This window comes from Peromyscus californicus, unplaced genomic scaffold, assembly GCF_007827085.1.
Source record: "Peromyscus californicus insignis strain IS unplaced genomic scaffold, ASM782708v3 Scaffold_7__1_contigs__length_154581171, whole genome shotgun sequence".
Classification (NCBI taxonomy): Eukaryota; Metazoa; Chordata; class Mammalia; order Rodentia; family Cricetidae; genus Peromyscus; species Peromyscus californicus.
The window spans coordinates 47,040,176-47,066,638 of NW_026294595.1; the positions used below are offsets into that span (position 1 = coordinate 47,040,176).

At 37.6% G+C, this 26,463-nt stretch overlaps 1 protein-coding gene across 3 annotated transcripts in view; it reads left to right on the forward strand.

The window, feature by feature from the left end:
• The window catches only part of Ubr3 (ubiquitin protein ligase E3 component n-recognin 3), a 147,036-nt gene that overhangs the window by 58,461 nt on the left and 62,112 nt on the right, over positions 1-26,463 (forward strand). For all 3 annotated transcript variants that reach the window (XM_052722507.1, XM_052722508.1, XM_052722509.1), the window contains exons 11-23: positions 1,596-1,682; positions 4,283-4,348; positions 4,441-4,530; positions 5,216-5,344; positions 5,824-5,876; positions 5,969-6,102; positions 6,444-6,529; positions 7,620-7,761; positions 9,862-9,958; positions 17,660-17,801; positions 21,203-21,307; positions 22,259-22,432; positions 24,497-24,957. In XM_052722507.1, the coding sequence (XP_052578467.1) occupies positions 1,596-1,682; positions 4,283-4,348; positions 4,441-4,530; positions 5,216-5,344; positions 5,824-5,876; positions 5,969-6,102; positions 6,444-6,529; positions 7,620-7,761; positions 9,862-9,958; positions 17,660-17,801; positions 21,203-21,307; positions 22,259-22,432; positions 24,497-24,957 (1,766 nt within the window). The remainder of the gene's footprint in view (positions 1-1,595; positions 1,683-4,282; positions 4,349-4,440; positions 4,531-5,215; positions 5,345-5,823; positions 5,877-5,968; positions 6,103-6,443; positions 6,530-7,619; positions 7,762-9,861; positions 9,959-17,659; positions 17,802-21,202; positions 21,308-22,258; positions 22,433-24,496; positions 24,958-26,463) is intronic.

Sequence of the window (26,463 nt, forward strand, 5' to 3'; positions counted from 1 at the left end):
AGGTTTCTTTATACATGAATTAACTTCCACATTAGTTTGTTTAAGACAGGTTATTTATTATTAACTTGTAAGTGTCATTAAATTTTTTTAGTGAGAGATGGGGAGCAGAATGTGTAAGATAATATTTTTATAAAGATAAATCTTATACAGGATAGATTGGGACAGAGTGAGACTGTTGGCAAGGTGACCAGATAAGTGATGTTTGGACTGGATGGTGGCAGCAAAATAGGCGAGGACCTATATGATAATGTCATGAAGAAGTGACAGGACGTGGAGCAGAGCAAGGTAAAGGAGAAATGAAGACTGAATGGGGAGTGTGGTGTGGTGATGCAGAGGTGCAGGAGTTCAAGGCCAGCCTGGGACCCATGCAACTCTGTCTCAGGAAAGGAAGGAAGGAAGGAGTGTGAGATTCGCCTTGTGGTTTTAAGGCATGGGCGGTTTATATACGTAGCTGATGAGGTCAAGCTCTTTGACTTGGATGCTTCATGCGCTTTTATGTTATACTTTGGTTCCTGAAGGACATTTCATAATTCTAACCATTTTAAATCATACAATTCAGTGGTTTATAGTGTGTTTTCAAAGTTGTGCAACCACATTACATACACTAATTCTAGAACATTGTCATTATCCACCAAAGGAACCATTTACTTTCCAATTCTAACCTCTCAGTATCTCCTGGGAGCTATACATACTTATGGAGGAAAGGAGGGAAGAGATTTTTATTCCAGTCCTAGCATATATATTTCTCTTTTTGGTAAGAGCCTGTTTTAGAGTTACATTTTCATTTAACTTAAAACTTAACTGAGTGGATCCATTTTATTATAAAACATTGTAATTGCTTTTCACAGTTCTCATACAGCAAATGGCTCACACCATTTCTTTTTCTAAGCCAAGATATTACAGGCTAATTATAGCATGTATATGTTCTGTCCTCCTTTTTATTGTGTATAATATCCATTAAAAATTGCTCTTGGCCGGGCGGTGGTGGCGCATGCCTTTAATCCCAGCACTCGGGAGGCAGAGGCAGGCGGATCTCTGTGAGTTCGAGACCAGCCTGGTCTACAGCGTGAGATCCAGGAAAGGCGCAAAGCTACACAGAGAAACCCTGTCTCGAAAAACCAAAAAAAAAAAAAATTGCTCTTGAACCATTTTCAGGTGAACAATTCAGTGACAGTGATTTTTAACCATTACCAGTGTTTGTGTCTAGTACTTTTTCATCATCCCCAAGGAGACTCTGTATTTGGTGAATAATAGTAATAATAGTAATAATAGTAATGAATTTATAGAATTTTTGGGGAGCCATTGAAATAGAGCCTGCATTTAATTTATTTAAAGTATTTGCCAACTTTGCTTCACTTTAAAGAATAAATAGAAGGAAACACATTGTATTCTGTAATTTTCATATTTGTCATTGGTCGCTACTTTTAGTTTATGAAGGAATGGTTTCTTGAAACAAAATATAGGTTATCTTGAAAATCTATACATTTTACCATTATATATGCAATGCTTATAATTTTTACTCCATGTAATTTAATGTTCAAACTATCTATGTTTATGTACTATGAAATTTTTGTAACTTTTTTTTTGTTTTAAAGGAAACTCAAGAATATACCCGAAATGTTGTAAGGTACTGCCTTGAAGCTCTTCAAGATTGGTTTGATGCTATTAACTTTGTAGATGAGGTAAGTCTATGTATTTATTGTATATGCTTAAAAATGTGTTGTGTTGGGGATTGAACCTAGGGCTTTGTGTATGCTAAACAAGTGCTATACTACTGAACTACATCTCTAACCTGTCTAGGTATGGATGGTTTTTGGCATGTATAATAGCATTTAAGGAAAAAGTGTTAGATTTCATTTAACATTGAAAATTATGAGTACCTTTTAATGGGATAAGAGTAGAAGAATTGGTATCATAAAGACTTCACAGAACAGGTAGAAAAGGGATGGCTAGTCCTTTGACATTTAGGAAATTGCAGAGAACCTTAATTGTATTTGCTTGTCTCCTAGAGGACAGAGGCATACTTTTTCCATTTTAAGTGTATATGTGTCATTTCTTAGGAGTGAAAATTAGCTTCAGTTGAAGAAGTAAAAGTGTTGGCATGAATGTGAATGGGGCAGAAGAAATTAATGAAAAGTATATTCCAACTTTATTATTTGAGCAGTGTTCTTGATAGAGAATGGAAGAATGAGCTGGAACCAAGGTGTGTTTTCTTAATAATGAACAGAGCTGGCACAGGGCACACTCTGTTGGCATTGAAGAAGTCACTCCTTCTATTAGAAGTAGCTCAGAACACACAGAATGCAGAAGAAAGAAAGACTAAATAGTGCTCCCCAATTGCCCATCCCCCAATTTAAGCTCTGAACCTTAGGCAGGTAGGACCCCTGTTGTGTATGTGTGTAAGGGTGATGAATAATAGTGCTCCCCAATTGCCCAACTCCCAATTTAAGCTCTGAACCTTAGGCAGGTAGGACCCCTGTTGTGTTTGTAAGGGTGGTGAATAATTCTTCTTCTTCTTCTTCTCTTCTTCCTCTCCTCCTCCTCCTCCTCTTCCTCCTCCTCCTCCTCCTCCTCCTCCTCCTCCTCTCCTCCTCCTCCTTCCCCTTCTTTTTCTTCTAAATTAGTTTAGTGTACAAAGTTAGGGGTTTCATTTTCTGAAAAATAATTTAACACAGTCAGAAAATTTACTGAAAAGTTAGGAATATAAAGAACTTTCTTTTCAGGAATCTCTGAGTTACTGATTCTATCCCCATTTCTACCCAAAACTTTAATATGCACTTACCATAAGTTAGAATATTCACTTATGTAAGCAAAATGCATGTATTCTAAGCATCTAATTCTTAGAAGTCATTTATGTCTTAGTAGTTGCTCATTGATATATTCTTTTATTTTTGGGGTGTGTGTGTGTGTGTGTGTGTGTGTGTGTGTGTGTGTGCGTGCACATACATATGTACATGCAAGTCACGCAATTGCCTGTGGATGTCACAATCAACTTTGAGTGTCATTCCTTAGGAGCTGTCCATCTTACTTTTGAGACAAGATCTCTTATTGGCATATAGTTCACCAAGTAGGCCAACCTGATTGACTGGCCCTAGGATCTGCCTTTCTCTCTCTTCCCAGTGCTAGGATTATAAGGAAGTAACAGGATACCTGGCTTTTTTACATGAGCTCTAGGGGTCTGGAATGCAGTCCTCCTGTACACTCTACTGACTCTCACTCCAGCTCTCATTGATGTTCTTCTTAGCAGAATGATGGGGTTCAGTCACCTGGAGAATTTTGTTGCCGTGTCTCAGATCTCTTTCTGGGACACTTTTCTCAGTGTTTGTTTCTCTCCAGACAGTGGCATTTTGAAAGGCGTAGATTAGTTATCTTGTAGAATGTTGCTCAGTTTAGGTTTACCTCATGATTAAATTCAGGTTATATATATTTTGCAGGAATATCACAGAAAGATTGTTGGAGGCTTTCATTGTATCTACTCTGATGGTTTGTGACATGTTTGTTCCAGTGTTTGTTCACTTTGATTACTCACTTAGTATGATGCCTGCTGGGCTTCTTCAGCCTAAAGTTGTTCTTTTTCTCACTGTAATTAGTAAGATATTTTTGTGAGGCCATACCTTGAAGCTGCAAATATTTCTGTGTTCTTATTCAGTTTTCAGTTCACTGACTTACTTTTATATGATGGGGGTTCATAGTTTCTGTTTTTCTCAGAGTGCTCTATTCTGTTTCATGTTCAGATGGTCTCAGATGGGTGTATTGCATTTGATGCCAGTGAGAGCCCCTTCAAGTTGATTTCTGTGTTTTGCTTATCCATCACTTTTGAGTACGTGCATGCTTATGTCCCTTCAGATGGTTTTGGTTTATTGTATATATAGTTTCCCTATTTCTTTCCCAGAGTCAGTATTTGTAAGGCTATCTGATGATTTCTAGTGGAGGAAAGTGTTTAGAAAGCAAGAATTGGGTGTAGGGCTTTCCTTTCTCTCCAGGGTTAACCTAGCAGTGGGAGTTAGATAGGGATATAGATATATCTGTCTGTGTTTTTATAGCTACTTATATAGTGAGGGGTTCAAATGTACATTTTAACACCAAAGAACTTATTCGAGTTTGGTATTTGAAACTTCAGAAGTTCCTATTGAGATGTTGTTCTTTTCAAAGCTATGCTTCTGAGATTTTCAGTGTTGATTAAAAAACAGTGTAGGAATTAATCTAGGTAGGACAATGTTTACAATGTTTAAAACCTGGGAACTTGTGTTAAACATTGATTTGTGAATTTTGTTTACTCCAGCCAGCTCCTAACCAAGTCACCTTTCACCTGCCACTCCACCGTTATTATGCTATGTTTTTAAGTAAGGTGAGCTTGTCACTAACGAATTCTTTTCTGGATGTTATTTATAATTTGGGGGAGAATATTGAATTACTAACTTTTTGATCGTGGATTTCTAGGCTGTGAAATGTCAAGAATTAGATTTGGATTCTCTTTTACCGGATCAGGAGATGTTAATGAAACTAATGGTTCACCCACTCCAAATTCAAGTATGTATTCAGGCTTCTAAAACAGCTTGAATGGGATGGCTTGGTTATCTCATCCTCCTTTAGCTTTAGTTGATGCTGGACATGAAGAATTAAATTCTAATAGAGTAAGTTCTAATCTAAGTTTTGATTTTAGTTCCAGTTACTTACAAGATTTTTTTTAGGTTGAAAGTTGAGTTAGGTTGAACTAAAATGTATAGTATATTCATCGACTTTGACCAATTAGATTTGTTTTATGCTTATGTCTTTAAGAATTATGTATATATATATTTTGCAGGGCAGGGGTTGAAAGAAAAATAAGCACTGATTTCTCAAAAAGATTTCAGTGAAGTTGTTATAAATGTATCCATAGTAGAAAACTAGTTCGTTTTTAAACTTCAAAGATGAGAGCTGTATAAAATATAGTCATTAGTTTGGATATTTAAGAATAAACCTACATAGTGGAACAGAGGCCAACCTGAGGAGCATAGTGAATTTGTGGTCAGCCTGGGCTATATAGTGAGACCCTGTACTAAAAACAAAAGCAAAACAAAAACAAACAAACAAAAAAGGTGTATTTAAACTGAATAATGTTGGACAGAATACTAAGCTCATACTATGATTAAGTGAAAATATTTGAAATGATTACTTAATACAATATAATTTTATTAAATTTAGATGACCTATTTTCGAATTCACTTTTTATTAGGCTAGTCTTGCTGAAATCCACAGCAACATGTGGGTAAGAAATGGTCTGCAAATCAAAGGACAAGCCATGACCTATGTCCAGTCTCATTTCTGCAACTCCATGATTGATCCCGATATTTACTTATTACAGGTGAGTCAGCTCGATAGCCAGATGTTGTGCTTTAGAAGTGCCTTGATGTGTGTCTTGATGTAGTCAGGAGGTAGCAGAAAGCCCAGGCAAGCACTGTTTTGAGGGTTTCTGTAGAAAAGGCAAGATAGAATGGAGGAAGGAATTGAAATGGTTCTGGCAGGCTTTGCTGCATAAGGCTGTACCTACTTGTGCTGCATGAAGCCGTAGATTCATTGTGGGCTTGGGAAATAGTGCATTTGTATGTGAGTTAGATGAAGTGGGCAGATGCTCGTGTGGGGCTGTGCTCTTAAATGAATTTTCTATTGTTTAGGAATTTGATATCCCCAGCTATCCTTAATATCTTTTACTAGTCCTTGGTGCTTTTTCTGGGTTTGTGTGGCTCACAGCTTATAGAAGAAGATATAGAAAATTTAAAAACATGACTAGTATAAGAAGCAAAACTGAATGTGAGAAATAAAGCTTTCCCCATGTTTTTAAAGGTCTGTGCTTCTCGACTTGACCCAGATTACTTTATATCGTCTGTCTTTGAAAGGTAAGCATAAGATACATATTAGAAAATATCTGGGATTTAACTTAGTTTTCTTCTATTCTCTAAAAATGTGTTTGCACTATTTCTTCTTATAGGTTTAAGGTGGTGGACTTACTGACCATGGCTTCACAGCACCACAATACAGTACTTGATGTGGAGCATGAGCGGTCGATGCTGGAGGGCGCACTCACCTTCCTTGTGATTCTTCTGAGTCTTCGTTTACACTTAGGTAAACCATAAATCGTGATGTTACCTACTTTTTCTTTCTCTTTCCCTATTCCTGTTAGTGTCTGGTTTATGGAGAAAGAAAAAGGATGTGCATATATTTAAACATACCTTTAAAATCTTGACATGTACAATTAATACATGGTTTAGAATAATCTTTAAAAAATTCTTTGCTTATAGTAACTACAATATTAAGGTAGTGAAACTGCAGTTCAATTTGGGCCTTGTAGTTTTTACTTTTTAACTTAAGGCATTTCACATTTTGTAGAACATCATAATAAAATATGTGGTGAATTCTTTATAATCCATCTCCATATTGACTAATTCTGTTTTTAATAATTTTAGGAATGTCTGATGATGAGATTCTCAGGGCAGAAATGGTAGCCCAGCTGTGTATGAATGACAGGACGCACAGTTCTTTGCTTGACCTCATATCCTTTAAAAATGCAATTTTGTGCTCATAGTAAAAATTACTGTTATGGATTAAAAATATCTCAGTTTTTAAGGATTTTTTCCCCCTTAGACTTGAAAATATGCAGAAAAAGAAAAATCTCTTTCAGTTGTTTGCTGAAGGATATGTTCAGGGCAGGCGGTATGCATTTCAGTTGTTTGCTGAAGGATATGTTCAGGGCAGGCAGTATGCATTTCAGTTGTTTGCTGAAGGATATGTTCAGGGCAGGCGGTATGCATTTGTCACCTTTACTGCCTCTTGGAAAGATTTTCTTAGACTTTAGGTTGACCTCAGGACTGATAGTTCTGGACACATAGGACCTGATCCTCTAAAACAACATTAGGGAGTGGAAGGTGGACATTTTGTAAATGGTACCTATGTCTTCTTTTCTTATGTAGCCAACCTGGAATTCATAGAGCTTAGAGAGAGTCCTTAAAATTACCACTATTGGGCTTTTAAACATTCCAAAGATTTTTGTTAGAATTGAGTCTTAAAGAATTTTCAAGTTTGTGGATTACCCTCTACCTACTGGACGCATGGTCCTTGGTATAGAACTGATTATTTAGTAGTAGGTTTTTTGAGACAGGGTTTCTCTGTGTAACAGCTCTGGCTGTCCTGGAACTCGCTCTGTAGACCAGACTGGCCTCAAACTCACAGAGATCTGCCTGCCTCTGCCTCCAAGTGCTGGGATTAAATGTGTGTGTGTGCCGCCACTGCCCCGTTCTTTCTGGGTTTCTGAAGAGTGCAGCATATGCATTGATGAAAATAGAGATAATTAAAATTGTTTTCCTCTCATTTAATGGAGTTTGATGATTTTTTTTTGGTGGGGGGAAGTATACTTAGGACTACTTTATCATATAGTTTATTAACTGGATCCTAGATTTAAATGATTGAAAAAGACAACTCAATAAAGTTAATACTGACTTTTTATGTGGCCCTCTTGTGGCCAACTTTATACATTACTGCCAGTGATTTTCTATTTTGGTGAAATGAATTAGAAATGAGTAATTTGCAGACTTTGAAGCTTGCTCTAGTCGTTAATATTGTTTTTTTCTTGACACATACATCATATCCCAGAAAATCCCAACCCCAAAAGTGGCATTATTCCTGGAAGTTACAGCTTTGAGTCAGTTTTATCTGCTGTAGCTGATTTTAAGGCTCCTGTTTTTGAACCTGGAGGCTCTATGCAGCAGGGCATGTATACTCCCAAAGGTATGTTTTACAAGTGTAAGTGTATTCTTTCCTGTGTACATGGAAAGAAATGCTTATCTGTGTATTTATTTATTTAGTGTGCATGTGTGTTTGTGTGGGTATGCATATCCCGGAGCCAGAAGTCACCTTTGAATGTATTGTTCATTCCTCAGATGCTATCCACCTTGTTCTTTGCAACAGTTCTTTCACTAAAACTAGAGCTTGTTTAATAGGCAATTGTTGGCCAGACAGCCGCAGAGATTTGCCTGACTCCAGCTCTCGGCTCTGGGATTCTAAGTGCATGCCTCCATGCCTTTTCCTGTGTGTTCTTGGATGTGACTCAGGTCCTGTCCTCTAAAACCAGGACTGTACTAACTTTAACCCTAAAAACGTTTGTCTTGTAGTAATCCAGTTCTGGTATTCTTCTGCCTAATTTCTTATAAATTTATGTTTTTCCTAGTAAACAGTGCTATTACTTCTATTTAGGAGGCAGAGGCAGGCTGGTTCTAGGCCAGCCTAGTCTATGTAACTAGTTCCAGGATAACCAGGGCTACATAATTAAGAGACTGTATCTCAAACAACAACAGAAAGTATTTCTGTTACATTATGGCCTTCTAAAATAACTAAATTACAAAAACAGCTTTAACTAGGAACTCTAGTTCATTCTGTAAGTGACCACTAACCATGAATGAACCATAAATTATAAAAGAAAGAAGGCATCTTTCTTAATTCGATTTGAAGCAGTTTCATCATTTATTCATTTATTTTGTTGAATTTTTTTAAAGACAAAGTCTTACTATGTAACCTTGGCTGACCTGGACATTTCTGTGTCCACCAGACTGGCCCCAAACTGACAGAACAAACAAACTGACAGTAAGCTCTACTTACTCTGTCTCCCATGTGCTGGGATTAAAGGTGTGTCCCACAATGCTCACTATCTGATTTTTAACCTGAGACAGTTTAAAGTCTGTATAGGATGCTGATGGCATTTACAGAGTAATATGTTTAAATTCACGGAAGCCTTTTCCTTAAGTGATTATCTTTCTAAGGTTTTCCTCCTACATTTATAGATGATTTGATTGACAAGAGTGAGAAATTGGTGAAATTTTGATTGACAGAGGGGTCTTAATAAGAAAAAACTTTAGTTTTCACAGTAAAAATTTGAAGAAGTTGAAGTTTGTGCTCCTTGACCTCTTCAACATTCTTTTCTTCTCTCTCTCTTTTTTTTTAAAAATAATTTATTTAACTTTATTTTGTTGCATTGGTGTGAGAGTTACAGACAGTTGTGAGCTGCCATGTGGGTGCTGGGAATCGAACCTGGGTCCTCTGGAAGAGCTTTCTAGCTTTTCAGGCCACCTTTTAGACATTTGTCCCATCTAAAATCATCTGTAAGATTACATCCTTAAGATTTTACTGTTTTTCCCCCCAGTGAGTTCATTTTTTTTAACATTACTTTATCCTAACATGATTATTAATAAGGTGACGAGTTTTATTTGTATCTTATAGTTACATATTAAATCTGAAAATTACATGTTGAAAATAATGATATAAGTATTAAAAGGAAATGGTATACATACACTTAATACTTAGAACCATCCTATGCATTACCAATTGTGCACACAGTACATAGGATAGTGATTCTTAATTGTACAGAAGGGAAGGAGAATTATTAATTTTTTGTTGAGGGGTAGAAAACCACAATTTATGAAGTGACCTTGCAAATCAGCTGATTGATACATTTTTAATTTAGTTTGCATAATTGTATAGTTGAATCATTTAAAAAGGTATTTACTCTTTCTAATATACACCTTACCAAGAAAATAAGAAAAAAAACACTTAAATCCAACAGCAATGATTTAAACTTTGTAGTGGGGCATTGTTACATTATAAACCTTTTGCTTTCTGAGGCTTGTAGAACCCAAGAGGACATTCCTAAGGTTTAAATTATGGCTTTTAACTTAGTAAAAGTAATCACAGCTTCAAGCTCTCGTTAAGGCAAATTAATTAAGTTTAACTTCCAATTTTGAATTTAAAATATTCTCAATGAATATAATAAGTAATTTGAGTTTGGTTTATTCTTAAGAAGTCAACTTTCTGTTTCTGCTTCCTTTTCTCTAATAGCTGAAGTCTGGGATCAGGAGTTTGACCCGGTCATGGTCATTCTTCGAACAGTTTACCGCAGAGATGTGCAGTCTGCAATGGACAGATACACAGCATTGTAAGTCTGATAAGTTGATTAATATTATTATGGAATAATTTGTGTTTCTATAGAAAAGTTTCAATTGTAACACATGATATGGCCTCATTAAAATGTATTTAATCTAAGAGAAAATACCATCTGAAGGTTCTTAAAAAACAGTTTAGCTGAGATTTATTTTCTCAAAGTCCTTATAAAAATTAGATATAAAGCTGGACGTAGTAAGTCATGCTTTGTAATACCAGCACTCCAGAAGGATCTTGAGTTCAAGGCTAGCCTGGGCTGTACAGTGAGAGTTTGTCCCCCAAAATAAAACAACAAACAAAATTTGATGTTTACGTAATTAAGTAACTTTTTATAAAACATGATTACTAAGTTAAAAAAGAAAAACCTAGTTACTATTTGATTAATCAAAATTAAAGTTTGATTTTGTGTTGCTCTACTTTTGAACCAGTAGAGGAGACACAGGTATAAAAATAAAATAGTGTGACATTGGAGATAGTGGGTATCTACAGAAAGTATGACTAGTCAAAGCAAAGTGAATTTTACTTATTTATATGCAAAAATATTATAAAACATTGATTACAGAAAAAAAATTTGGCTGGGTGGTGGCGGTGGCGGCGGCGGCGGCAGCTGCGGCGGCGGCGCACGCCTTTAATCCCAGTGCTCAGGAGGCAGATGCAGGTGGTTCTCTCTAAGTTTGAGGCCAGCCTGGTCTATAGAGTGAGTTCTAGGACTACACAGAGAAACTCTGTCTTGAAAAAAAAATTGGTCTTGAGAAAGTCTTTATTCAGATAATATTCAAATAACTGTTAATGTATAATTATAGATGTTAGGTGTAATTGAAACTTTCCTTCTGCCAAGATTTTTACTAGATAAATGTTCACTTTAGCCTCCATCATAGGCAATACTTGAAAAAAACAAACTTAACCCAAACAAAACAAAATTCCCTGAAACAACAAAAACCAAACTTAACTCAGCCATCAACATCTTTCTGCCTTTCTAGAATCTTGGAGGAGAAAATTTGAGGTTTTCCTGTCTCTGTTTACTTGGCCACCTCCCTTTGCGTATTTTACATCCTTTTGTTCCAATTTGTTTGCTCTTAGGCATTTGTTTACTTAGCTCCTTGAGGGAAGATTGTAGCTAAAGTTTTCCTGCCTGGCCCACGGTCAGGGCAAATCTCTCTCACCTGCCAGTACCACAGCCGCTCAGACCCAACTAAATAAACACAGAGACTTATATTGGTTACAAACTGTATGGCCGTGGCAGGCTTCTTGCTAACTGTTCTTACAGCTTAAATTAGTCCATTTCTATTAATCTATACCTTGCCACGTGGCTCGTGGCTTACCGGCATCTTCACATGTTTGTCATCGTGGTGGCTGGCAGTATCTCTCTGACTCAGCCTTTCACTTCCCAGCTTTATTCTCCTCCTTGTCCCGCCTATACTTCCTGCCTGGCCACTGGCCAATCAGTGATTTATTTATTGACCAGTCAGCAACACACTTGACATACAGACCATCCCACAGCAGAAGATGTTTTTGCTTCTATATTTCTTACATATCTCAGAATCTATGGCAGCTCAATACTGTCTCCTAGTAGACATTCACCTAGTAAGTATTTGTTGGATAAGTAAAATTGAATAGTTCATGTTGAAAAATTGGAACATGCCAGGCATGATTGCACACAACCTTAATCCTATCACTCAGGAGGCTAAGGAAGGCAGATCTCTGTGAGTTTAAGGCCAGCCTTGTCTACATAGCCAGTTCAAGGACAGACAAGCAAACCAAATCAAAAAAAGAAAGAAGGAAATTGAAAGGTAAGCCAGGTGGTGGTGGCGGTGGTGCTGCACGCCTTTAATCCCAGCACTTGGGAGGCAGAGGCAGAGGCAGACCTCAGTAAGTTCCACGCCAGCCTGATCTACAAAGCAAGTTCCATGATAGCCAGGACTGTGACACAGAGAACCCTGTCTCAAAAAAACCAGAAAAAGAAATTGAAAGATGCAAAATTGATGAGAGGAAACATTTGCTTGGAAAAATCTACAAGTTGACTTGATAAGTACTGTTGTTTTAAGTTGTTATGACTTTTTGAGTGGTTATGGTTGTTAGTCATTTTGAATATATAAGAAGTAAGTATATAAATTTAATAGCCTCTATTACTTTGTAACTAATAGGAATTAATACTATGATTGGGCTGAAAAAAATTTAAAGCTTTTAAAGATCTATTAATTATAGATTATTAATTTTCACATTGGTGTTGGAGAGATGGCTCAGTGGTTAAAAGCACTGGATGTTCTTCCAGAGGACCTGGGTTCAATCCCAGCACCCATATGGCAGTTCACAACTGTCTGTAACTCCAGTTCCAGCAGAACTGACACTCTAATACAGATGTACATGCAGACAAGAAACCAATGGACATAAAATAAGAATAAATAATTTTTTTTTTTTTTTTTTGACTTTTCGAGACAGGGTTTCCCTGTGTAGCTTTGCGCCTTTTCTGGAACTTACTCTGTAGCCCAGGCTGGCTTCGAACTCACAGAGATCCGCCTGGCTCTGCCTCCCGAGTGCTGGGAGAATAAATAAATTTTTAAAAATTGTTTCACAAACAGTTTGGAAGGGAGAAATTTTATTTTATAGTATGTATCTATTGTCACATGCTGGGTACTGTGATAGGAAAATAGTTATCTCTTTACTTTTTCTTTCTTTTTTTTTTTTTTTGAGACAGGGTCTTACTATGTAGAACAAGTTGACCTCAAAATCAGAGATCCTTACCTCTAGAGTGCTGGGGTTAAAGGAATACATCATCAGACCAACTTTTCATATAATTCTGAGGAGTTTATTTCTTGTTTTAGAGCAAAAGTTCTCAACTAGGCACAGTCTTGTCTCCAGGGAGTTTGGCTTTCCCTAAAGACTGTTAGAGTTGCTGCTGACACCCAGTCTCTACAACCTGATTGTCTTGACTCTGGTGTCATGGTTACAAGTGCAGAGAAACCTGTTGGCACAAACTGACTTAGAACTTTGGAGGAATAATGTGTCTTCTAATCAATGTTCTGTCACTAGCTGTTTAGGTCTAAGGAATTTTTTATTGATAACTACTTTGTACAATTAAATAAAATCATGTTTCCAAAGCTGTTTTTAAACAATTATTTTTTCCTTTCCTATTTTATTCTTTGTCTTTCCACATTCCTCCATTTGTCTTTTTAGTTCCTGCCCCCACCCTCCATGTGAGTGTATAGATGTGCTCACCCATGTAGGCATATCTGGAGGTCAGAGGTTGACATTAAGTTGTTTTCCTTAGTCATTTCTCCAGCTTATTTTTTGAGATAGGATCTCTCACTGAACTTAGAGCTGACTGTTTTGTTGCCCAGTGAGCCCCTCCTGTTATGAATTTGCACAAGTAGGCAACCCCCATCTGGCCTGGCCAGGTTATCCCCCGCGTGAGGGAAAACATGCTGGGCAGATGCAGCAGGGGCGGCGACATGTGGAAAGTCATTCACTCCCAGGCACTGCATCCACGTGGAGAGTTTATTATAATAGAGAAGTGAAGAGAAAGATAGGAAAGAGAGAGACAAGGAAGAAAGAGAAGGGAGAGAAAGCGGAGGTGTGCGCACCTCGTGGGAATGGAGTGGGGGAAAGGGGAGGGATTTTTCCTTTACTTCAGGATGCAGGGCAGCCCCAAGGGGTGGGATTTCAAGGGGGAGGGGACAGAATATTAACCCCTGGGATCTGCCTGTCTCTGCCCCCTAGTGCTGGAGTTCCAAGAATGTCCCCCCACTCCTGGCTTGTATGTGGGTTCTCATGTTTATCCAACATGTGGTTTACCCTTTGAGCCCTCCTGTGCACGCGCTCATAGTACGACTCATTTTGATGCTGTGTTAATGATGTTTATTTTAGGCCCCCCCCCCCCCAAGTATCTCTTACCCCTGAGATATGTTACCTATTGTTACATTCCTAGCTTTCAGGTCATGGGCATTCCTCAGGTTCTGATAATTCTGGATGTGTGTGAATAAGAGTTTTCATAGACTGTGTTGTAGGTAGGTTTGTTAAGAAGCCTTATGTCTGGTTGTTTAGGTTAGCCTTCTCCGAGAAGTTGCTTCAGTATTGCCCCAAAGGTAATGGCCTTGCTCTCATTAGTTTGTGAACCAAATGGGAGGGAGACAAGGTGTGGTGGTTTGAAAGAAAGTGGTGCTCAAAGTGAATGGCACTATTAGGAAGTGTGGCCTTGGAGGAAGTATGTCATCGTGAGGGCAGGCTTTGAGGTTTTTTTCTTGCTCAAGCTTCCCTCTGTGACATTCAGTCAACTTCCTGTTGCCTCTGAGTCAAGATGTAGCACTCTCAGCTCCAGCACCACATCTACCTGCATGCCACCACGATCCCTGCCTTGATGATAATGGACTGAACCTCTGAAATTGTAAGCGAGCCTTCTCAATGAAATGTTTTCATCTATAAGAGTTGCTGTGGTCATGGTGTCTTTTCATAGCAATAAAAACCCAAACTAAGACACAAGACTTAGTGGCTTTGAATCAAATTCAAATCATAACTTTAATATTCTGTCTTCATACCTTTTACTGTGCTTTTGTGTTTTATCCTCAGTAGAGAGGAATCCTTCCAATAGAATTCTTTTGCAGTGGTGAGGGGAAAATTCCATCCTTATTTATTTTAGCTTTTACTGTCTTGCCTGTTATTGTTGATATAGCAGATACTGATAGTGTCATTGTGTATTTAAAATTTCTAATTAACTTTTGAAATTTATTTGTGTGTGTGTAGGGGTCACATTTGCATGTATGGAAGTCAAAGAACAACCTTGTGTAGTTTTTTTTCTTCTGCCTTCACCTGGGGTCTGGGGAATGCATGCTGGTCTTCAGATTTGACAATAAGTGGCTTTTCCTGCTGAGCCATAACTGAACCCTGTGGTGATATTTTATTTGTATATTAATAAATAAAGTTTGCCTGGAGATCAAAGGAAATAGCAAGTCAGTTTAAGTAAACACAAAAGTCAGGCAGTGGTAGCACATGCCCTTAATCCTATCACTTAGCAGGCAGGGTCTCAGTGTGTTCAAGCCCACACTAGGGAACAGAGCCAAGCGTGGTGACAACGCCATTAATCCCAGTATCAACCATAGAGACCTGGAGGTCTGTATAGACAGGCAGTGACAAGGAAGTGAGGTAGCTGGGCCTCATGAGAGCCAATGAGAGAACAGAACAGCAAGGCAATAAAAGCTCAGTGAGCTCAGTCGGTAAAGCATGGGACTCTTAATCCCTGGGTTGTGGGTTTGTGCCCTATGTTGGGCGCCATTTTCTGTGTCCCGCCCAGTGTGCAGTCAGAACAAATCTCTCTCACCCACTGGTCCTGCAGCTGCTCGGACCCAAATAAACACACAGAGGCTTATATTAATTCAAACTGTTCGGCTATTAGCTCAGGCTTACTATCGACTAGCTCTTACACTTAAACTCAGCCCATTTCTGTTAATCTATATGTTGCCACATGTTCTGTGGCTTTGCCTGTGTGCCATTACATGCTGCTCCCTGGATGGCAGGCTGGCATCTCCTCACTTAGCCTTCCTCTTCCCAGAATTCTCCTTGTCTGCTTATCCCACCTGTACTTCCTGCCTGGCTACTGGCCAATCAGCATTTTATTAAACCAGTGTACAAAAGCATTATCCCACAGCAGGACTCAGAACTAACTTTTGGTTTTCTTGTCTCTTTTCTTCCCCTTTTTTTATTCCATTCTCTTTCCTTTTATCATCATCTCTTTTCAACTGGTTTGGCTTTTCTTTGTTATCCTTTCTTGTATATTTAGTTTTGATTTTTAAAAAATATGCGTTAAGACCATAAGTTTTCTTCCCAAGTATTGTTTGACTATTTTTTTTAGGTTATATTATTTATACTTTAAATTCTAAATATTTTCTGTTACTATTTTTAGCAAACCTTTGATTTTTTAATTTAACAGTATTTAAAAATGTCTGCATGTGTATAGTTTTGGATTTTATATTTAAGTTAGTTTTAGTTTTATTGTATGACAAGTGATTATAGTCTATATGTTGGCTTGGTAATTTTTGAAATTTGCTGTGTAATGTTTAGCTTTTTTAAAATTTAAATTCTTAATCACTACTTGTCTTACTACCTTAAGACTGAACTGGTCTCTCATTGAACTGGAAGCTCTTGGTTTCATCTAGGCTGGAGCTTGATAGGGAGCCCTGAGGATCCCCCCTTTCTCACCCCCAGTGCTTTGGTTACAGGCAGACACAGCCATGTCTGGCTTTTATGGGTGCTGGGTATTCAAACTCAGTTCGTCATGCTTGAAGAAAACACATTATTTCTTATTTAGCCCTGTTCCTTAAATTAAATTAGTTTAGTCTGAGTGTGGGCGCAGGCTGGTACATGCTAGGTGCTTGTGTACTTCTACCCACCAAACCATCTTGCTCCCTGCACCTCCCTTTCTTTCTTTCTTTCTTTCTTAAATATAGGGTTTCAGATAACTTAAGCTAGCTTCAGACTCACCATATAGCTGAGGATGATCTTGACCTTCTGATCCTCCTGCCTCCATCCCACAAGTGCCTGGGGAACAAGTGTGCGCCTCTGTGCCCGGTTCTATGTGGTCCTGAGGGTTGAGCAGGGCATCCTGCATTATTTAACAACTTTTTATAAATCTTCTGAGCGCAGTTTGTAGAAATGTGTTAAGTTCACCTAATTGTCGTGTGTTTTGGACCTGGACTTTTTAATAGTTTTGTTAAGACTCTTCCTTTTTTTCCCCTTGAGCTCTGAGCAACATGGATCTATAAACTTTTCTATGTAATTTTCTCAATATTTTGCTTATTGTGCTTTGAGCCTGTGATTATTTTCGTAAAGGATTGTAATTACTGTCTTCCTGATGTCCTCCTGCTCTTCCATTCAGATACAGATAAACTTACTTCTTTTTGCAAGTTATTCTCCTCATTTAGATGAGACACTTTCCAGATCTCAGCAATAGAAGGATCTTATTTCCATGTCTGGGCCTTGTGTGAGCCCAACACCTTTTAAACAGAGCATGGTAGACATACTGCTCCAAGACTGCATTTGTTAAATTGCATTTGTTTAGTGTGTGTGCATGTGCATACACAGGCACACATGTTGCCCCAGGTGAGGAGGTCACAGGACAACTTGTAGGACTCAGTTTTCTTCTTCTACTATCTGGGGTCAGCAGACTGAACTTTGGTCATTAGGCTTGGTGGCAAGTGCCTTTACCTTGTAAGCTATCTCAGTAGCCCTCAAAGACTTTAAAACTATCACCACAGTATTAGTGACTATTGGTAATCCTGTTTCTCCTGACATCTCTAGTACACTTTCTCTTTTAGGACTCTGTATGGGATCAGAAGACTGTGCTTCTTTTCATCTGCTTTCCAGTTGTTAGTAGTGGGAATGCTTTCAGATTACTGATTTTGTCAAGTGTTAGAAGAGGAAATTACTTTGCTGAATATTTTACTGTGGTCTTTTTTTTTAGTATTTTTAAATTCATCTTTCTAGTTTTTAGCCTAGCTTTTTTTTTTTTAAACTTAATTTTTATCCAATAGGAAAGGAAAAAATACTGTTCATTGTATAGTGAATAAATGTCTGGCCTTTTAAAACATTTATGATCGATTAGTAATGTTTATAAAATCTGACAGAAATTGATGCCTATAAATCAGTTTATACAGTAGTTTAAATTTGAGTCTATCATGTATTTTTGATTTTGCTTTTTTTCCTACAGTTTAAAACAGAGTGGAAAATTCCCTGGCAATCCCTGGCCTCCTTATAAGAAAAGGACATCACTCCACCCCAGCTATAAAGGTCTCATGAGACTTCTGCACTGTAAAACTTTACACATTGTGCTATTCACTCTGCTTTACAAGGTATAGTAATAGTTTGATTAGAATGACTTAGATTGTAATTTATTTTCATAATTTTCAAATCAAAATGCTAAATGATAATATTTATTTGAAAGCACCACTTAAAGCAACGTGTGTTTATGAATTTTTTAATGTGTGAGGATAAGTTATGATTACAGTATTTGAATTCCAAATTGAAAAAGTATGAAGTAGTTATACTTCTCTGTGGAAAATGTTTGTTTCCTTCAGCTTCAGACTGTAGTATTTGTTATAGCTTCTGTAGAATGAGAAGTATTGTAGCTATAGGAATTATGTAGTAGACTGCGTGAGCCTCCAGCATGACAAACAGTGCTGTGGGAGCCAGTGACCTTACTCCAGAGTGGTTTTCTCTGTGTTTTACCTCTTGGAGGAACTTGACAAAGAAGAATGTGTATGTGGGTTCTTTAGAAACTTGAAGCACCTTCCATTTTTCTGTTACCCATAATTTGTTTCATTTTGGGGGTGTTCTGTCACAAAACTGATTTATCTCATTGTATTCTAAAAGTTACATGAAATATACTATGGAGAGAGAGAGAGAGAGAGAGAGAGAGAGAGAGAGAGAGAATATATGGGTATGTATGTTTGTACACACACATGTACACACACACACACACACACACACACACACACACACACACACACACACACATTAAAATCTGGGATTTTTAGCCGGGCGGTGGTGGTGCACGCCTTTAATCCCAGCACTCGGGAGGCAGAGCCAGGTGAATCTCTGTGAGTTCGAGGCCAGCCTGGGCTACCAAGTGAGTTCCAGGAAAGGCGCAAAGCTACACAGAGAAACCCTGTCTCGAAAAACCAAAAAAAAAAAAAAAAAAAACCAAAAAAACAAAAAACAAAATCTGGGATTTTTAATGATTTAAACTGTATAAGAGATAAAAGATCAAATAATCATACCTGTAGAATATTGCTTAAATAAATATTTATAAAATTATAGGCATAGGTATTATATAATTAGAAATAAAGAAAATGTATATTTTTTTCCTTCATTTGAAAAATTAAAAAAAGAAACCTAAGCATATTCTGTATATAGATCTCCGTTGACTGTGTACAGATAATTTTTAATTTTTTAAGAAAGCATGCATTAATTAGTTAAGTAGAACTCTTAGGGCTAGTGTTTGCTGCATAATGAAACAGTGCTTTTAGATTTCTATACATGTCTTTCCAGTATCACCCATGGCCATTTTTTCATTTTACTTATAAAAGTTAGAAGTTGTTTTTGGCTAAGATTTTAGATCAGTGACTTCAAAAATCAAAAGGATTATTCAGAAAAGAATGATTTAAAGTACCTTTTCTCCATTAAAATATGTAGACTATGCTTTTATATTGGCAAACAGTTTGTGTTGAGTTTGTTGGGTTCCGCAGAGCAGGCTCCCTCTGTTACTGAGTTGATACCACAGATATTTAGTGTGTCAGAAAGTTCTGTGTTATTCCCAGTTTTTAATGCAAGGATGGAGTTTTAGAGGTTAGATAACTAGTTCAAATGATGACCTGAGTACTGTTTCCAATAATAATTAAGAATTCATGATAAATGAAGGAAGCCTTACTGAAAATCTCTTTCAAGTTACTCTTTTTCAGTTTTTAAAATTTGCTTAATATAGAAGAGTGGTTTTTTTTTTTTTAATCAGAGATGAAGGATCAGGGTTTTGGTTGTTTCAAGACTCTTCTGACCAATTTTTTGAAATTCCAAATTTGTTTAGAGTAGCTTTTCTGACGCGCTGTAGTTGTTGGGCACTGCCGAGCCACCTTTGCAGAAGTTACTTGCAGCCAGCCACCATCACTCCTCCTTGCCATGTATGATACTAAAGAACATGGTGACACTTCCCAGGAAAGGGCTTCAGTTTTTTCTTCAGGATCTTTAGCTTTTCTTTTTCTCAATTAAATATCTAATACCACTGGATTTCAATTCAAAATTTCTTTGGATTTAGGTGGTAATGCTCAGTTATTATGGAGAGGGGACAGAGATGGCAGGCGTTGGCCTGGGCAGCTGAGAGTGTGTGTTGTGCTGTTTAGACAACTGGTTTCCCTCCGTGATGTGATGGGTCAGAAAGGGTGACCTTAGCAGCTCCTGCCTTCAGGCTCCTCCGTGGCTCTTTCTAGTCTTCATACTCTTGGCACCTACTGTTTTTTAGACACCAGCTGCTAGGCACTGTTCTAAGCAAATGGCAGATGCTAAGTGAAGCCAACATCAAATAATTCTGGACTTGTTTTTTGCCTTTAGACTTGGGAAAATTAAGGCCAAAGATTGTTGCTGCAGGTCAAGTAGGTGTAAACAGACTAAGAGTGAGGTTTTACAAGAGAAAATGGAGACACCCTCCTAGCTGCCAAATAGTAGGAAGTCAGTCAGTGAACATATGCATTCTTTAGTTACAAAGAATTGGACTGTTCTTGTGAGGCTCAGCTTAGCTGACCATCGTTTTCAGCTCACAGGGCCCCTTTCTTGCTGAACCCTTTCTTCTGTCCCTTCCCTCATGTGTCACACGCCTATTTATAATGAGGACAAATGATAGCTCCTGTTCCATTATGTTCTTGTAGTAGTTTAGGTATCTCCCAATCACTGGTCTATTACAGCCCTAAAATCCTGTATAAGATGAGGCTAGAGTTGTATGATCTATGTATAACATCAGGTTCATTGCATTTCCCTTTTTCCATTCTTACCATGTCAACCATACATTGGCTTACATATTTATATAGTCACACTCAATATTTAGAGACCCAGAACTTTAAAGTCAGAATCAGTGCTAATGTTTCATATTGTGTTCTAGCTGTTAGACAACTGCAGTTAAGTTTAATAAGTGATCCTGGTTAGCTAACTCATGTATCTGGTACCTTTGTCTTCAGGAAAGTATCAGGAGATTAGGATGTAAAATATTCTTGATAAATTATTTTAGTAAATACTGCTATATTTACATTAGTGACTTTTGTGGACTGTTAAATGTGGTACTCTTTAGGAAGTCATCAAATTGCTATTTCTAGATATTACATAATATTCCTATATAGGGGCTAGAAAGATGGCTCAGTGGTTAAGAGCACATGTGCTCTTGCAGAGGATCCGAGTTCAGTTTCCATCACCCACATTATGCAGCTCATAACCACCTGTAACTCCAGATTTGGGGAATTCAGTATTACTCTGGCCTATGAGAATGTCTGCAGTTACCTGCACACACACCCCATACACATAATTAAAAATAAATCTAACAAGAGTTCTGTATAATCTTCAAAGGAAACCTAGTTTTGTTTTAGTTTGTATTTTCACTAAGATTTGCATTTATATATCTGATAATTATCTGATCATGGTTTCGTTCATAATAATGTTTTTGTATCTTTAATTGCAATATATATTGTGAAAAAATTAATTTTTTTTTTTTAAGATTCTGATGGATCATCAAAATCTGTCTGAACATGTGCTGTGCATGGTATTATATCTGATTGAATTAGGTCTTGAAAACTCTGCTGAGGATGATTCTGAGGAAGAGGTAAGTACTGCCTCTGTCTTAGAACATTTAAGAGGAAGCAACCCTTGTCTGTCTTCAGGCAGTTATTTGCAAGAAGTGTAATGTGAGTTTTGTTTTGTTTTGTTTGTTTTGTTTTGTTTTTTTGAGACAGGGTTTCTCTGTGTAGCCCTGGCTATGCTGGAACTTCCTCTGTAGACCAGGCTGGTCTTGAACTCGCAGAGATCTGCCTGCCTCTGCTGGGATTAAAGGCGTGTGCTGCCACTGCCAGGCTAAAATTATTTTATTTTTTATGTATATGGGTGTTTATCTGTGCATCACTTACATGCAGTGACTGTGGAGGCCAGAAGAGGGTATCAGATTCCCCAGAACTGAAGTTACAGATGGTTGTGAGTTGCTATGGAGTGCTGGGAATTGAACCTAAGTTTTCTGGGAGAGCAGATGGTGCTCTTAACCACTGAACTATCTCTCCAGCCTCTAGTTTTGTATTCTTAATTCTTAACTTTGAAGAACTGACAAGAAGGTACTATTTATTTATTTAGTGTGGGTATACACCATGATGTACTCGAGCAGTGGGGGACAGCTTGCAGGAGTTGGTTCTTTCCTTCTACTTATGGGACCTGGGGATTGAACTCAGGTTACCAGGCTTGGCAGATAGTGTACCTGCTGAGCCAACTCTCTGGCCTAAAAAAGGCTTTATTCTTAAAATACATATGGTCCATTGAAACTTTCCTTTACATGAAATTACATTTTGTGTGGAACTATTGAAATTGAAGATTTATCATTCAGATGACCAACATTAAAGAAAGCTGTTGATGTAATTTTTGTGAGAACACTAATTATGAGTAAGCAGTCACTGAGTTAGAACTTCATTGTATCTCAGACTTGAAGTGACAAGCTTCTGTTGTGCGTGTGTGCATGCATACATGCATGCATTCATTCATTCATTTATTCATTCATTTATCTATGTCTTAGGTGTCAATGGGTGGACCAGAACGTTGCCATGACAGTTGGTTCCCTGGAAGTAACTTGGTATCAAACATGCGACACTTTATAAATTATGTTAGAGTGAGAGTCCCAGAGACTGCTCCTGAGTTGAAAAGGGACTCACTTGCTGGCACGAGCTCTGATGGTTTGGGCGCTTTACAGGTAAGTGTAAAAGTGAGGGAAACGAAAAGGGAAAGGTTTCCATTAATCTGAGATATTGCTTAGATGACCTATGGCATTCAGAAGAAAACGTGGTTAGGGAAGCTTTAAGTTGTCATTTATTTCTTGATATGTCTAAGTATTGTGGTCTTAACCAGTCTTTTTCCTTTAACCTGCTAGAATTCCCGACGGCCTAAAGTTCTTCAGAGAGAGGTAGATGTGTATGATATTTGTATTAACTAGCAACCTCACTAATTGGAAATGAGGAAAAAAGAAACCACTGAAGTATTTGTGTGTGTATGTGTATGATTAATATGAATACATTTAAAACATTTCTTGAATTTATGTTTTTTTACTTTTAATAAAATTATTTATATTTAATTTAAAATTTATGTTTTTGATCAAAAAATGCTGAGTGGTTACTAGCAAATTTTTCTTATTGGTGCTACAGGTATTCTGGACCAGTTACAGGTGGCCCATTTGGACCTGCTTACATTTAGCATTGCAGTTGTTTTACTAACATCTTAAAAATGACTACACTGTTTACTAAACCAAAATAGATATAATTGCTTTCAGCATGCCCATTAATTTTTTTTTTTGTTTTGTTTTTTGTTTTTGTGGCAATTGACTGATGAAACAGGCTCATAAATACTTGTATTCTGTATATTGTGTCTTGGGACTCATTGTGAAAAGCAGCTCTTTGCATGATGCTTAATTAATCTTTAAAAATAAAATGAGAAGTGGATCTGGAGAGAAGACTCAGCAGTTAAGAGCACTGACGTATCTTCCAAGGGACCTGCTCACAACTGCCTGTAACTCCGGTCCCAAGCACCAGGCATGCATGTGATGCACAGACATACATGTGGCCAAAGCACCCATATACATAAGTAAGATCTTAAACAGGAAGAGTACTAAAATGACATGCCAAATAATTAAGTAGTTTTATTTCCTATAAACTAAGTATCATGTGAGTGGAGAGGGAAAGAGAACTGGATTAGATGGTTTTTGTAGTCAAGTCTATTTGTTAGAATATTCTTGCTTTTGACAACATGCTTTTGTTGTGAACACTGTAAAGGGTTTTAATTAAAACTTGGAACCTCTATCTGAGGCTCTTTTGCTTCTAATGTTACAGAGTACTTTAAAAATCTTGTATATTAATAAAAAACACTGTATACTATAATTTAACTTACAAAAGCATAATTTTTTATGCTCATTTTAGAAAAATGAATGGAATTCATTAAACTGATTGATATTTTAATTAAAAGATGATTTCTAAGAGGACTGATGTGTTTCCTTTAGCAAAAAGACTGTTTAGGAGACAAATTATTGAGAAGAACATGACTAAAAATGTCTATTTAAATAATATATAGTGATATGCAGTTTGAAGCAAATTAATATATTCCTTTATCCTTATATTTCAGTTTTATAACTTGAAGTGTTTGTAATTTTCAAACCTTTGAAGTTCCTTAAAAGTGAAATTAATTTTTACTATAGATTTATTGTCTTTAAAAAAAATGAAGAAAGCCAGGCAGAGATGGCACATGCCTTTAGTCCCAGCACTCAGGAGGCAGAGCCAAGTGGATCGCTCTGAGTTCGAGGACAGCCTGGGCAACACAGAGAAACCCTGTCTTGAAACCTCCCTTCCCCCCAAAAAAAGAAAAAGAAAAATGAACTTTTTAAAAATTGTTAAAGCAGACTTTCAGAAGTTAATAAAGAGTACATGTAGTTTCTTGATGAGTGGTGTATAATACATTAGCTTCCCTTAAAATGGAGAAGCTTGTTTATACATGTAATATGGCTGCAGGTATGGCATAAGCTTTGTTTTTGTGGAATGTAGGCTCAGGCGGTTACAGAGAGGTGACTATGGTGAACTCCTTTCCCTCACCCCTGTCCCTGTAAAGTGGTGCTGTATCTCTTTGAGAAAGACGTGAAAGAAACAGGTTTCTCTGCTGGAGAGATTTTTGGATGAAACTTTAAGCATTTCTTTTGAAAAAATACAGTAATAGATTTTAGAATTGGTATTGAGTAACTTGTTGATTTTTCTGTTTTTCTTATCTTTACTGGTAGAATTCTGGTACAGCTCAAGTTTTCAGCTTAGTAGCAGAGCGCAGAAAGAAATTTCAGGAGATCATCAATCGAAACAACAGTGAAGCAAATCAGGCGGTTCGGCCCAAAATCCCAAGTAAATGGTCAGCTCCTGGTTCCGCTCCCCAGTTAACCACAGCCATTCTGGAGATCAAGGAAAGCATATTGTCTTTGCTAATCAAACTTCACCACAAACTCTCAGGAAAACAAAACTCTTACTATCCTCCGTGGCTTGATGACATAGACGTTTTAATACAACCAGAAATTCCTAAATACAATCATGGGGATGGTATAACTGCAGTGGAAAGAATTTTGCTAAAAGCTGCAGTGCAAAGCAGAATGAACCAACGCATCATTGAAGAGATCTGCAGGAAAGTGACCCCTCCTGTGCCACCCAGAAAAGTCACCTCGGCAGAGAAGAAAACTCTGGACAAGGAGGAAAGGTAGTTTTGTTTATAGTGCTTTCAATATGTATGGCACAGTTGACGATTTGTGTTTTTCTGTTTTTCGGTCATTCAGGGATAATGACCTGGTTATTTCAGTTACAACAATCATAGCTACTTACTTTGTAAGGTAAATAATTGAACATAACCAGTGCTTGTGTGTGTGGTATGCTGAATTCTTTGGGGGTATAAAGATGAGTGTGCTGACCCCAGTGTTAAATTACTGTTGAAAGTTGGAAGCTTCTTCAGAAACATTACTAATACCATTATTGCTGTGGTACCTCAGAATTTTCTTGCTGCTAAAAAAAGCTCTAACAACTTCAAATAAAAATAGAAGTATTTTAGATGTGTCTTTAAAAAAAAACATTTATTTTTTTGTGTGTGCATGCATGCATGTGTACATGTCAACATACATGTAAGGTCAGAGGACAACCTTTGGAAGTCTATTCTCTTTTTCCATCTTGTGGGTCCTGGGGATTGAACTTAGGTCCTCAGGCTTAGTTGCAAGGGTCTTTCCTGCTGACCCATCTCACTAGCCCTTAAGTTTTTCTTAAAACAGAAATCCAGCTATTTGAATTTTTGGTACTTGTGTTTATTACTATATGATTGTCAATTATTAGAGAAAGCAATGTTTCTTAAATTTTTCTTTTGCCAACATTTGTTTCCTATTTTTTTTTCCCCCTGAGACAGGGTTTCTCTGTGTAGCTCTGCCTATTCTGGAACTCACTCTGTAGACCAGACTGGTCTCGAACTCAGAGAGATCCACTTGCCTCTGCCTCCTGAGTGCTGGGATTAAAGGCGTGCACCACCACCCACAGCCCGGCTGTTTCCTAATTTTTTAAAGTTAAAATTTTTAAATTAGATTTATTCATTTTATGTGTAAGTGTTTTGCCTGCAGGACATGTATGCTTGCTGCATATGGAAGTCAGAAGAGGTTCTCAGTATCCGATCCCCTGGTTTTGAAGTTACAGAAACCATGGAGGACTGCTCCTTGTTGCTCATTCACAGGTTCTTGCTTAGCTGGCTCTCTTATATGTAGCCCAAGGCTACATTCCCAGGGAATGGTGGTAGCCACAGTGTGCTGGACCCACCTACATCAGCTAACAATCAAGACAATTCCCCACAAACACGGCAGTAGGCCAGTGTGATCTGGGCAATCTTTCAACAGAGGCCCCCTTCTCAGGTGACTCTAGACTGTGTAAAGTTGATAATTAAAACTAACTAGTAAAAGTGGCATTAAAGAAGATGTAAGAGGCCAGAAAGGAAAACCTGTATCAAGATTGTTTGGTGTTATGAGTTCAGATAAGTTTGGCAGTCCTATGTGATTTGCTAGGTTTGAAGGAGCTCATCCTGTAATAACTGTACGAGAAGCCATTTTAGTCACATATATGGTTGAACTTCATCTCTAGTGCAAGAAAAATTGTGTTTAGAGACAGTATACATTAAGAATGTACATAGGGGCTGGGGAGGTGGCAGCTGGGTAAGTGCACTTACTATGTAAGCACA